The 13,931-nt window shown below is 44.0% G+C and overlaps 2 protein-coding genes across 2 annotated transcripts in view; both read right to left on the bottom strand.

The window, feature by feature from the left end:
- The window catches only part of LOC125515183 (polyubiquitin), a 2,770-nt gene extending 1,982 nt beyond the window's left edge, over window positions 1–788 (bottom strand). Inside the window, exon 1 of the mRNA XM_048680620.2 lies at window positions 629–788. The gene's annotated coding sequence lies outside the window, so the exon portion shown is untranslated. The remainder of the gene's footprint in view (window positions 1–628) is intronic.
- Window positions 789–4,031: 3,243 nt separating this feature from the next.
- Window positions 4,032–11,407, bottom strand: LOC125515732 (uncharacterized). The gene is made up of 12 exons (XM_048681238.2): window positions 11,001–11,407; window positions 9,248–9,755; window positions 8,334–8,484; window positions 8,067–8,174; window positions 7,567–7,970; window positions 7,415–7,482; window positions 5,899–5,968; window positions 5,731–5,804; window positions 5,576–5,645; window positions 5,146–5,309; window positions 4,992–5,064; window positions 4,032–4,476 (listed from the first exon to the last, which is right to left on the bottom strand). The coding sequence occupies exons 1-12, from the start codon at window positions 11,178–11,180 to the stop codon at window positions 4,325–4,327; spliced, it is 2,022 nt and encodes a 673-aa protein (XP_048537195.1). The 5' UTR covers window positions 11,181–11,407; the 3' UTR covers window positions 4,032–4,324.
- Between the last annotated feature and the right edge of the window lie 2,524 nt (window positions 11,408–13,931).

Below are 13,931 nucleotides of genomic sequence, written 5' to 3'. Positions count from 1 at the left end.
TTTTATGTTTGATTGAGTCACGCAATAACTATTAGCACATCTAGATGTGCCCTAGATAGACCAGAATAAACAAACGGCAGCAGCATATTTTCTTCATCAAAGAGCTATTGACAGACGACAGGTTAAAATCTACAGATATCATCCATCTCAAGGGTTCCACATAGCTGCCGGACATGCTTACCATCTAAGAAAATAAACCTAAGCTTTGGGTGATAAATAATCCTATAATCCTGGGCCTATTAGGATGATATTGGTACAAGCACTATTGAACTACTGCACATGAGCTAATGAATTCGAGAAGGAACTGACGTACTAGTAGCAGATAAAACATGCATAGGTTAACAATCTGAGACGATACGCCATTAGGAATTCAACCAAGACGAACAGATCTATCCCTTCAATCAATAAAAAAAAACAGCAGCAAAGAAATCGCGAGGTACACGCGAAATCCACACGAAGTCGCTGTGCGCGAATAGATCGGGGAACTAGGCTACATTCGTAGCATCAGGTCGGGGCAGGAACGGATCAAATTCGACGCAACCACACCTCCAAGGCTCCGACTACCGCGAAGCACCTCAAAAGGCGTAGATCTAGACGATACGTGAGGCGGGAGAAGGAGGCGGCGTACCTTGAGGCGGCGGGGGAGGAGGATTCGACAAGCCTAGGGTTGATCGGCGACGAGATTGGTTGGGGATTTTTCGTTCGTTCCGTTCTGGAGCGGTGGTGGGGATTGGAGGGGAGGAAGGGGCGGGTATTTATGGCGGTTCTGACGGGCCTGGGTGGAGAAGGAATCCCGTGCCGTGATGGCTCCGTCTGTTCGTCCCGTTGTGACCAAGGAAAAGATTTGTTAAAAAAAACAGTTGCAAATAAGTTTTTTTAGCTCGTTGCAAATAAGTAAGGCCCTGTACCTGGTAGAAATCCTTTTTTATTTTAATTTATTTTAAAGTTTTTTTACGGCCTCTTGACGATTTACTAGAGAGAGACCCGTGAAATTACGGGGCAGAGATGGTGTACGCTTCGCAGGGGTCGCTGCATTTTTCATGGTGAATGATTATCCCGCGTTGTGATAGGCGGAGGCTTCCCCACATATTTCTTCGTCTCTCTCCAAGGCTCGAGCTCAATCCCGTGCCACAGCTTCGCCGCTCTATGCACATATAAAAGGCCCCCTTTCAGATTGCCAGGTTGCGCCAGACTCGTCTCTCTCACCTCATCTTTTGCTCTTGACATCCCTTCCTCAATCCTCATCTCCTCTCCACCGGAGCCATCTGCCCTGCGTCGTCGCCCCGCCATCCTGTGTCGTACAAACATACCTCCTCGCCGATGCCACGAGCTCTCTTGCACTGCCTGCTCCTCGACCTCATGCCATCACAGTCCGCAGGCAACTTGCTGAGTCACGAGCAGTTTAGTGCGGAAGCCGACACAAGGAGGCACCCCGGTTCCTTGTCGCTTGATGGCTGCCTTCTGCTTGCTCTATTAGCCATGTTGCCCCATGCGCTAGGTCACGTGTGTGTGTGCCTTGAGTGGTGTTGTTGCGTTGTTTGTGGCGTGTGAGCTCTGTGTGTCCGTGCTTTAGCTATAGGGTTCGTGTGTGAGCTAGTAACTTCTCTGCTCCCGTTCAGACTCCTTCATCAACCTTGCAACGTAGGTCCGGTGTCTCGCACTTCCTTCAACTTTAGTGTTCAGGTCGCTTGCAAGGTGTTTGACCAGCTAACCAAACAAAGTCAACAGAAGGAATGAGGTGAATAAATTATTCCACTTTCATGGATGCGCTATTTTTAGAGCTAAAAGATTTAGTGGGAGTAAACATCCCAATGCATGGATGCCTTTCTACAGGTGCTCAAGCAGCTCGATGCTATATATGTTCTTGGCTGCGATGCCCTCGAAATCGAGCTTTGTGCTGCCGGCTGGACCTTCGACCCTTGGCGCAGTGTGCTCCCATGGTGTTGACCACATGGCTTTCTGTCTCCTTTCAAGTTGTTCCTCGCTACAACTGTCACCAATGGGGTGATTGGTCCATGTCGCCCTGTTCGTCACTTGTTGGCCATGACAGCAGTATAAGGGTCTGCACTCACGTTGTTTGGGCGGTGACCCCGGTGGAAAGGTTCCAGTTCCACTGCCACCTCCAGGGAAATCTCGTTCACAGGAACATGAGTCACGAAGTGCATGCGAGATCTCAGTTTGGATCGCGAGACCTCTCTGCCATTAAGGCGATAAGGATCGCTCGGGCCTCTATAATCATACATCGTATGCCCCCGAGCTGCCAGGGGTTGTATTTCTCTCCAGTCATGTTTTCAAAATATAAGAAAGGGAAAGGCCCTGTTGACGCAGGAGAAATTGTCAAGAAATTGCATGACACTGAAATTTATGAGAAATTGCTAGCTCAAGCCAAGAAGATGACATTGCATCCAAGAAGAGAAAGGCAAACTAAAAAAAGGCCAATATTGAGCAAATGCAAAATCTTCCGGTCACGAAAAAGGACCAAGACATTGCATCCAAGAAGAGGAGCAAATGCAAAATCTTCCCGTCACCAAAAGGGCTACGAAGAGCAAATATGGACAAGTACATGTTGATATACAAGATGAAATCCAAGGGATTACGCTCAAAACTTATACTCCCAAGAAGCAAACAACTCATGTTATCGTCATTGATTACGAGAGCATGTCTACAAAGCAACGCAAGAAGGCAAGACAAGGTTGTTCTTATGTTAAAATGTGCAGCTCCATTGATCCAAGGTTTCATGAAAGACCAAGGCATGATTTCTATAAAACAGTGTTGTTGCTAAAGAAGCCCAAGATTGTGAAAATGAGATTTGTATGTTGGACAACAACAACAACAAACTAGCTTGTGGTAATTGACTGTCATCTCGTAGATGTTTGAGATATGTTCTTTGCCATTGACGATTCTCAAAATTGTGCTTTGGCCCCATTTAAATATAAATATTATACAAGTATGTCTGCCTCTGAGTAGTTAAACCTAAAACAATAGCTTGGTCACAAGGTTGTTAGATTGTTAGCCTTAGAATCGGTACTGCACAGTATTGTTTATACTTCAGAATTTCACTAGGATGTAATTGTCCTGGCCCGAGGTAGCTCTATTGTTCGCACATCAGAACAACGAGTGGTTAAAGTTGGTGCATTTCCATCCATTGCTTATTGCACATGGATGTAAGTTGTCCCTGACTCAACGCCAGAACTCCAAATGGTTACAGTTGTTGTACACCATGCGTTGCTTTGGCCGAGGCTTGCAATTTGTCAAATGTGCCAATATTGCAGATTGGAACTACGTGTTAATAGTACTGATAGGAAGAAGAAGATGAAATGACATGTTTCAAGTATTCGAAGAGATCACCACTAAGCAGCTGGAACTTGGAATCGGGTTGAAACCCTTGTACTGCACTAATGTTCCGCGAAGAGCAGAACCGTAGTGAGTGAACGTAGTGGTTCACTACTGGAACCTCCGCGGAAACGTGGATGAGCTAAAACGGAAAATATGCTCCTACGGGGACCGAGGAAAACTACGTGGCTAAAGAACGCAGACCAGCTCCACATAGGCTCACAGTACAAAAGAACACTAAAAAGTATACGATCAAAATTCACATGAATATGCCGTATCAACATAAGGCATGATCTGAGAAGACAAGTTCAAAACTTCCTAACGAGATAACAAATTGCTACTCAAATATGCCCATTCAATGTAAAAAACATCTGGGCTGTTCTCGGTATGCTACCTGCAACGACACCTAGCAATCAATCAAAGAAACCTCCGGGAGGTAAAATAGGTAGGCAAGGTACCAGAGGCACACATAAATGAGCCAGACAATTTGCAGGCTAACAATCTAACTTACTTCCGTGGGCACACATAACCGACCCAATTTCAAAATTTTCTTGAAGCCTACAATTTAAATGTTATGCAAGGAAGTATGTGTGCCTTTGGCTCCTAGTAGTTAAATCTAAACTGGAGGCACACATAACCGACCCAGTTTTGTTATGCACTTGGCAGCATCGGCTAAATAGTTATGTGACAACAAGAACTCAAGAAATAGCTAGACAATTTGTGTTCACTTCCATAACAGAATAGACAGTGCAGCTGCAGCATCACAGAAATTTTCAAATAACAGTCTGGGGCTTATCACGACCTTAACAAACAGCCATAATACCGACAAGACACAAGGAGTCGACCTCCCGAAGGTAAAATAGCTAGGCAAGGTACCAACGTGATTATGTTCCACACGAAGCTTGGTTCAAAGTTGTAAGGACTAAATAACAACTCGTTCCAGCCACCTGCAGTACCGCGATTTAGGAGTTGTGATTTTGCACCAGGTACCCTACTGTTCTTGCTCCTCCGCCTTCTTGTGAAGCTCCAGTATCATATTGGCAGCTGCTGAGCACCTTGCCTCGTGTGCGGTCGGACGAGGGCCACCAGTGATGCTCATCTCAAACTCAGGGCATGTCAAACGTACACTGGCGTGGAACATTCCTGAAAAGATAGTTAAAGGACTAGTGAATAAGTGCTCAGAACAGGGAGCTGTGAGAGGGAGGAGATGATAGTCAATCAAACATCAGTTCTGGTTATTGCTAACTCGGGACCTAATCAGTCTGATCTTAAATAAAGCTTACAAGGGTGCACACATACCTAAGGAAAGCATTGATCGATCGAACGTTAAACAAACCTAACACATGTGGTAAACAAACAAGTGGCCTATGTGGATTGCTACATGACATCAAAAGAGAAAACTTGCCAATTGATCTGACACCTTGAGAACTCTTTTGGTCTAAGCATGGTTAGAGTAGTACACTATGTATGTTATGATCGCAATGCAGGAATCGAACCAAGAACTATAGAGATTGAATTTGATAAACAATAATCAGAAAGTACGTGGCAAGACTCATCTGCATGATATTCCTAATTCGTATGACTATAGGAGCCAAGGACCTAATGCTTGTCCATCCAGAAGATCAATCAAAGAGATAAAAGTAAATATTTGTACATACCATCTGATACTGAAGGTACTACTGTGTATCTTGGGAATATCCAATTGCCCCCACGGCAGATCTCATCAAGCTCCTGCACTGACAAGTGTCAAAGGTACAGGTGGCATTTAAAATTCTACTGTAATGCATTAGTTCAGCTTTTGAGGTTTCTTGCCTCGCATGAATTGCGTCGGAGGAGTGCCTCCCTCAATCCCTTCCTCTGAGTGATGGATTGGCCACCATCTCCGGAGGAAGATGAATTGGCAACATCCATCATATCTGAGCAAGTTTCCTTGTATTTGTGTATTATTGATGCAGTTTTTGGTGTCATCTTCCCTTCTGCATTAAGTTTTAGAACATGATGAGTACAAGAAATGGGGACCTGATATAGAAACAACTTACCTATTTATACATCATAAAGTGCGGCGGACGATTTATGCACAGTGAAAAGAATGATACACCACAGTTTATCACTTTATCACATAACTTTTGGAAACGTATCACTCCCAGAAAAACATGCCCACGATGTTGGCCACAAAAGTGTAACAGTTCTACAGCGTGATTATAAATGTAAGCATTTTTAAAATGTGAAAAGGGTAGAATACCACTCAAGATTGTCTGAATGTCCATATCACACTGAGCACTTCGTTCTTGAAGTATGCATTCCTTGCGAAGCTGAAACGAAGAGAGAATAGGAGAAAATTGTAATAAAGAGGCATCGTTTTCTTTCCTGAAATAAAAGAAAAGACATATAACATACAATCTCATCCCGTATTTTCTGAATTGATTGCAGCGAATCATATATCTGGTCATTGGTGTACTCAGTGGTGCCACCTTCAATGAAATTTGGAACACATGGATTAAGAACTTGGAGGACCAAGAACCAATAATAGGAAAAATAAACAGTCTTGGGTAGGTGTATCCCAACCTGACTTTTCTGACACATCCATATTTTGATGTTCCAAAGCACGGTTCTTCATTAGATCAACATGTGGTGCCTGATAGAACAATTAAGAGGTATTTGGTTGAGCAAAAAGGTAACATAAACATAATGCACTGGTATCGCAAATGGAATAGGGAAAACCGAAATCTGTTTCCTGATTATAATGGTTGCCACTGTTGGTCAAAAGAACATCACCTGAACATCCAACTACCAAGCACAAGAATTACAATTCAGAAATAAAGATCAGGTGAAGACACTCATTCGTAGGCATAGGAATGCCTAAAAATCCAAACCAAGAAAAACAATTGAAAAATCAAACCATATTTGGGGAAGAAAACACTCATTAATTCAGATCTGATCCCTCTCATCAGCCATGGACTTTGTTGCTTCCTTGCCGGCATACTACGTGCCAAGAACATCGTCTCCTCATGTGCCTTGCATCCTCCTGGCCGGACAGAGCAGTCACATCCTCAATGGCAGGATTCGTCGTTTACTTAGTAGCCATATTGATCCCCTCGCAAACCAGCACCGAACCGATCTCCACTAACACTGAAAAATCTTCTTGCGGGAGGCTATGCTGCTCCATGAAGGAGGGGATCAATCGGTAAGGTGCTACTGCCCGTCGTGTGGGGACACCTAGGGTGGGAGGAAGGTGCGGCCAGGAGGAAGGAAGGTGTAGGCGTGTAGGGAGAAGTTGTGCAGGACCCCTCCGGTATCAGTTTTGTTACGGTAGATTTTGGGCGTAATCGGCAATGAATGGTGTCGTATCCGATTGTGTGGTAACTGATCCCAACCATATGTAAACAAAACGGCTGCAAAGTTTTTGGCTCGTGGTGTATGCTAATTACGTAATGAAATCAGCGAACAGAGACCTTCTTAGTTCTTCAAGTCAAAGCGGAGTGGATGAATCACACAAAAAATGTGGCCTACTCATAAGAAACTGACCCATGAAAAGGATTAATACTTCTTTTGGTTGATTGACCATGGAGGGTGTGGCTCCTCTCTTTATATGGAGATGATCTATTAGGGTGTGGCTCCTAATAATAAGATCTATCAATTGAATACTTTCCTAACAATAAGATATTTTTCGTCACTAATACGCCATCCTTTATACTAAATGGGATATTATCCCTTATTTGATAGGAATGGACTGCGCCGTTTTCCCCTTTATAAATGTGCTGTCACAATTTTCCAAACATTCACGTGGAGACATGTGATAGCCAATGAGAAATGCTCTAAGTCTCAGGTACGTAGAGACTTATGGTAGAGTGCGTATGAGGACACAAACTTATAGAATAAAGAGCAACAATCATCACGATAACATTTTTATAGACAAGGGTGGAACCATACAATTTAATGTTATTAAAAGGTCAACATATTTGAAGTTTATTTTCTATAACCATTTTAGGTTGCGTGTGATCCTGATGTATCCTAGTATTGTAGTTTTTCAATACTTAACCGAAAAAGTTTTTCAATACTTTCAAGCTGTAATTTGGCTTACCTCTGCAGGAAAGACATCTTGGGGCACATTGTCACGTCTAGACTGCTTCTGTGTTTTGTTCTTATCCACTTGAACAATTAAAGTTGATTGTGTCAGTACACAAAGAAGGAACAATGTGACGGTAAATTCGTAATACAGTTAAAGTGACTAACCGGCTTGTAGGATTTTAGTTTCTCGATTTGCTGCTGCAGCAGCTTTTGTATTTCTTGACTTAGTCAGGGGTTTTGAAGTTTCCAAATCAATAATAACAGGAGGTGGACCATTTTCTATTGTGTGGATCTCAGCATCTGGACCCTCTGCACAGACATCGGCCCTGGAGGCTTCAGATTTTCTTTTGCTGTTTCTCTTGTGCTTGCTGGTCCTGTAGTCCTGGTTGCTATTGGCAGCAATTGCTTGTTTGCTTTGCTTTGGAGTTGACACTTTTGTAATTCGTTTTTGCATCTTAGACGTGCTATTCACATCTTGCTCTTCCACATTTTCATCTATTACAGAGTGCAATGAACCTTTTCCATGTCGATGTGATTGTTCGTTCAGTGGAGAATCAGAAGGCCATTTCCTGAAACATGTGAAGTGTTATATTTACCATCATTACCCAAAAGGTTCCATTGCCCTACTATCACGCATAAATAACCAAGAACAAATCATATGTTACCTGTGGAGGAGTTCAAACAAAATCTCCTTATACGGAAGAATGTGATAATACTCAACTACAGATGTTGTTTTTGGAAATGGATCATTTGCAAATAGCGGACCAGTCATACTGTGAAAGTGGAAAACCATAAGTGTCAGTACCGTTGAGAAAGGGTATGCTTTCCATCAAGAAGTACCATACAATGGTCTTATTCAATAAATTGAATAACGGTTGATCAAAAGGGATGTAACTTAAAAGCATAAAACTATCTAGTAGGTAAACGCAAACCTGCTAATCAACTCTTCTAGACACATTTCTACAAGGTTGCCTTCCATGGTTTGCTCATACTCCACAATAAATAACTTGGTAGTTGTCCTTTCTTTACTCAACGAGTATGCCAAAGTTTCATCGAGAAGACGCAAGTTTGAGCCCTTCATACCTATTAAGACCATAAGTTTACCATAGTGAGCAGCAAACAATGCATAGGTGGATCAAACAGAAAATAAACATAATATTTACAAAATCAAGTTCATAAATTACACTTTTTGAACTATTATAAGTATAGAACCAAATAAATAGCGTTCTCTAGCAAACAATTTGCGGCTATCAGGTCATATACAAGGGAATCAACCATTATAGTGTCCCAAGTTATTTTCAGTCTGCTAGTTGATGAAATTAAATGAAGTTTCTGTAGCTAACAGCTTGTACACAACCAAAACAAATGAGACAAATAATGTAGTGGCAAAGAATTTAACTAATTATATTTTCTGATGTTCATGTTTGTCCTGGTTTTACACTAGTTAAAAGCAAGACAGAGGTACATTTTTGGGTACATTCTGGGACCATGCACTTGTTCTTGTTTGATGTAAAGCAAGTGTACGACTCAAACTCAGTTTTTGGCTTCATTGGCAGTTTAAATTTAGGACCATGTGCAACAGTAACTCATGTAAATGCTTATTTACTAGATACTCTGATCAACATTCCGTAATACTAATAGTCACCTGATCCAAGTGAGTAAACTACAGAGACATGGCTCTGTAGACACAAAGGTTGCACACTTTATCTCAATGCTCTAGGATGAAAATTTAACAGAGTTGACAGTTAAATATCAGATAGAAGCAACACCTTGGCAACTCAAAAAATGAAAATAAAATGACAGATATTGATACATAAAACTACGGGCTGTGATTATAAAATCTGACCTGTTCTACGTTCCACCTCTGAATAGGCTTGTTGACGAAGCATATATGGTGTATTCAGAGCACCCACGTTTCCTTTACCTGTTGATTCCTGGCCTGCTGGCTGGTTGGTACTGTGTGAATTGCCAGCTGTTGCATCTATTTCCTTCTCTATGATTGACCAGATACCCTTGGTATTAGCACTATACTCAATCAAACATTTTTTTCTTGTCGGATCAAGAAGAAGCACAGCAACTTTTGATATTGGCCACGTTGCCATGTCTGGAGAATCTTTGCTCGCGTCGAGTTCTTCAGCGATCTCACATGCCTGTATTGCTGCTCTGTCAGTAACAGATAGCCTCACATGCTTGCCAGGATTGTTCTCACGCTCATGAACCATACTCAAGTACGCAAGCAGATCCTCTCCAGCAGAAAGAGAAGCACACACAAAAAAACGCTTGGCGTCTGCAAAAGCAAGCTGCGGCGACATCTTCCTGTGGTAGTAGTTGTACAAGATGATGGCCGTGTGAATCTGCGAAACCACACACTAGTGTGAGGGATTAGCAGCTAAACAGCTATGTAGTACACGCATTGTATCATATGCACAGACAGAGGAACGCTTTCTTAAACATATCCGAGCAGAAACTGAATCAAAAAACATACTCCCTCCGTCCCAAAATAAGTGACTCAACTTTATACTAACTTTGTGTTACAAAGTTGAGTCACTTATTTTGGGACGGAGGAAGTATTACAGTGCACACACACAGAACAAGCATTTCATGGATAGAACGAGGGGCATTACCATGAATACCAAAGGAAAACACACTAATATAATTACAATGGTAAACTGACAGGGGGGGAATGTAAGGATGGCATGGTACATACCAGTCATTGTGTAGACAAACCAAACATCCATTTAACTACTATCTCACTCAATCCAATCCCAATCCAATCCATTTCAAATTCATAGATAAATTTGGAGAACATTGCAAGGTCAAATTGGATAATTTGAGAAAATAATTTGACAGAGGTAGCATCTCCTACTTTCTTCTTCATTTCCGCAATACATTATGGAAAGGTGTATCATTTTCATAGAAGAAGAGCAACCAACATTGGCAATCTCTGTTCACAGGGTGACAACTGACAAGAGAAATGCAGAAACTAAGCGGCGATTGCGGCTTGCCTTAGCTCCCTAGAGGCCGCTCCACCGCCACCCAAACGTAGACCCGTGCTGCGCCCATGCGCTCTTAGCGCCGCCTACCGCTCCTCCTCCGACGCGACGCGCTCTCGCCGCCGCCGCCGCGCAGAGCGGCATCGACAGACAGCCGCGGGGGTTCCCGTTTTTTTTTTTTAGGATGCGGGGGTTCCCGGTTGGGCTTCGTCGATTCGGCCTCCAAAATGTACTCTAGGCCTATTTTACCTACGCCCACCAGCACAACAAGGCCATATGGTACTCAACAAAAAGAAAAGAAAAATTAAGGCCCACCACCTCGCCTTCTTCTTCCTTCGCCTGACTCCTCCCATTCTCGACTCGAAAAAAAAGGACTCCTCCCATCCCCGTTCCTCGCCGGGGTGGGAAGCCGCCCCAATTCCCTCGCCGCCGCGCGTCACAGGAATCCACCGGAAATCAGCCTTACGGGCGGCCATTTCCGCGCATCCCTCCCCAACCAGCGCGAACCTGGACCAAAACCGCAGGGAATCCCACCACCGCAACCCCGCTCCCGCGCAGAAACGACCAGAGAGAGAGAGAGAAAGAGAGAGAGACGCGAACGCTTGCCTGCTGCGCGACGGCGCGCTGTTTGTCCGGCTCCATGTGGCGCTCCCCCTGGGCGGCGCCAAAGATCGCGCCCCGCGGCAGCACGGGCTTCACGAGGTGCTCCACGAGCATCTTCACCGCGTCCTCCATGTGCACCACCTCCGCCTCTTCCCCTCCTCCTCCTCTTCCGCCGCCGGACATGCCGCCCTGACCCGATGCTTCGCCTCCACCGAACGGATCTCCAGGGTTTGGGGCTTGGGATTCAGTGCGGCTTTTGCGGCGGCTGGCTGGCTGGTCGCGGGTGGATTGGGGTTTTTCGTACGAGCAGAGCAGAGAGAGAGAGAGAGAGAGAGAGAGAGAGAGAGAGAGCAGTGCGGGTGGTGGTGGGTGGGCAGGGCTGGAAATGTAAAGGGACGTGAGGGTGTCGAAGTGGAAACGGTAAGGGCGTGATGGGCGAGGTCGATCATCCACTGTCCATTTTATCAGCATCGTGAGTCTTGGCTTCCCTATAATTAACAGAGAAATGTCTATTAGATTTGATTTCTCAACTTCTAAACCAGACAAAATGTACTTTTAATTCTTTGATCCTAACAAGTTACACCCATTAATTAATTCAACAAAAGCAGTTTTCGTGCTAACTTGCATGGTTTTGACACGTCGCCCATGTGTCAATCTTCTTCTTCCTTCTCATTTTAACTTAGCCAAGCATTTCGTCGAATAGTGAACGCGCGTCGAGCAGCATGCGAAGGAGGGAGCCTTGGAGCTTGTGCGGCTTGCAGATGTAATTGTGACGAATATTTGTACAAGGTAGGCTACATCTCTGAGGCCTCATTGGCCACACGGGCACTGGCACACGCCACCAGATCCCCCTTTGTGCTTGCGCTATTATGCTGGCGTATTATAGAGCATTATGGGGAGGAGTGGTCGTAGTCAGACCCCATGGATGTAGCCATGTCAGTGAATCTCGTTAGCAAATCTCGCTATCGTGCCTCGTGTGATTGTTTGGTTCTTGGGTGACCAACTATGCTCCTCAGTTTTTTTTTCAACAAGTGGTATCATGAGCTAGGTTGTTCAGAGATTACGGATTATTAATCTAGAGAGAAATTTCGACGTTGTGATTGTGATCTGCCGCAATGTCGTCAAAGGTAGCGAGTGTCCACGAAAGCGATCGGAAAAGAAGCAGCTTACCACTGAAATCCTCGGTGTGTTCAAGTCTAGATGAGATGCAACTTCAGATCAAATCGTTGGTCAGCGGCGGCGGCCTAATTGCGCGGAGAGATAGAACACGGAGCCGATTGATCGTGTTGCACAATGTACACCGCAGCCAGCAAGTGATGTCAGGTTTGTCAAGCTAGGCCAGGCGTGGGCAGAGGCCCAAGTAGGCTGGAGTAGAAGACACGGTGATTGTAGTGACGATGACATAGAAGTGTAATATTGATGGTGGCCGACTTCTGGATGTGGCAACGCGTCGCACATGACCGAGGGCTTGTGTGGCTTGGTTTGAGTGTACACATGAGAGCTTGAAGTCGATGGGGGCGTACGGTAGCATGGCCAGCTATATAAAGTCATGTTGCAGGTGGAGCTGGAGTTTGATGGAAGACTTCACTAGGTGCTGATGGAGGGGCTACTGTGTAAGACATCGGAGAATCATAGCGTATTTCAACAGATAAGGCAAGAGACACATGGTTCGGATTGGGCCCCGGTGTCTGATGGAAACGTGATACTCGACATCGGTCGGTGATAATCATTTGGTTCTCTGAAGTAGGGGTTGAGGAGGTGTGGGCTAGCTACCCAGGAGACTTGACCGGAGCAGCAGGGGCTCTACACGATGATAGTGGCGAGGCATGATGTAAGCACTGGAAACGACGACATACCAAGGCACTAGTGGTTAGACAAAGTGTGCAGAGGATGCTGGAGCAATATTAGCGAGTATCAGGTTTAAGTTGGTGACTGGGTCTATCAATACTAGGATATGAATAGGAGCTGACCATAACGAATCTGAGAAAGTGATGAAAAGTCTAAAATGTTAAAAGCTTGAAGATTACATAGATGTATATTCTATGATGTTTGGTACAGATGGCAAAATATGGATGATAAATGCAGGAGAAGATGGAGTGTTATAACCATGGGACATCTAAGGCTGACCACAGTGAGAGTAACATCACTGGTAACATCATACTTTTCAAGATAATTTTGCTTATGTGGCACATATTTAATGATGAGAAAGGTGATGGTGGTAACTTAGCTAGTTACTGTAACATCATACATACCAATACAATATGAATCTATAGCCTAATAAATGAATCATAACATGACAACGCACATATGTTACTACCCATTGTGGAGATAGTAACATAGCCTAGTAAAATATGATGTTACTAATCTAAGGTGGTGTTTGGTTCTCTAGTCCTAGGACTTTTTTCTAGTCCCAACTAAAAAGTCCCTAGTCCCTAAAAAGTCCCTCCCTGTTTGTTTCAAGAGACTAAAAAGTCTCTGGTCCCTTCCTAGAGGTTATTAAATGACCATGTTGCCCCTAATATATAGAAAAATAACAATTAAACAACATCATGGGGTGGCGGACCAATGGGTGCATGGAGGGGCATTGTTGAAAAAGTCCCAAAAAGTCTCAAAAAGACTCTCCTTGAGAGTCTTCTTCATTTAGTCCCAAACGCCTAGTTTAGTCCTTAAAAAGTCTCTCTTGTTTGGTAAAAAAAGTCTTTAAAAGGACTTTTTCTAGTCCCTACACAAAAAAGTCTCTGGAAACAAACACCCCCTAAGTTACTCCTCATTGACGTTTAAAAAAAAAAGTTACTCCTCATTGTGACTAGTCTAAGAGACTATCTTGAAATAAGAGTCTCGGGCAATAATTGGTTGGTTTTTGTTTCCAACAGCGGCGGCGCACATAGAGAGGTGCAGGTGGCCGGGTAGCTCCTGCACGGCGAGGCTCACGGG

The sequence above is a fragment of the Triticum urartu genome, chromosome 6A (assembly GCF_056163025.1).
Source record: "Triticum urartu cultivar PI428250 chromosome 6A, HENAU_Tu73, whole genome shotgun sequence".
Taxonomy (NCBI): Eukaryota; Viridiplantae; Streptophyta; class Magnoliopsida; order Poales; family Poaceae; genus Triticum; species Triticum urartu.
This window is presented reverse-complemented; position numbering and strand designations above follow the sequence as displayed.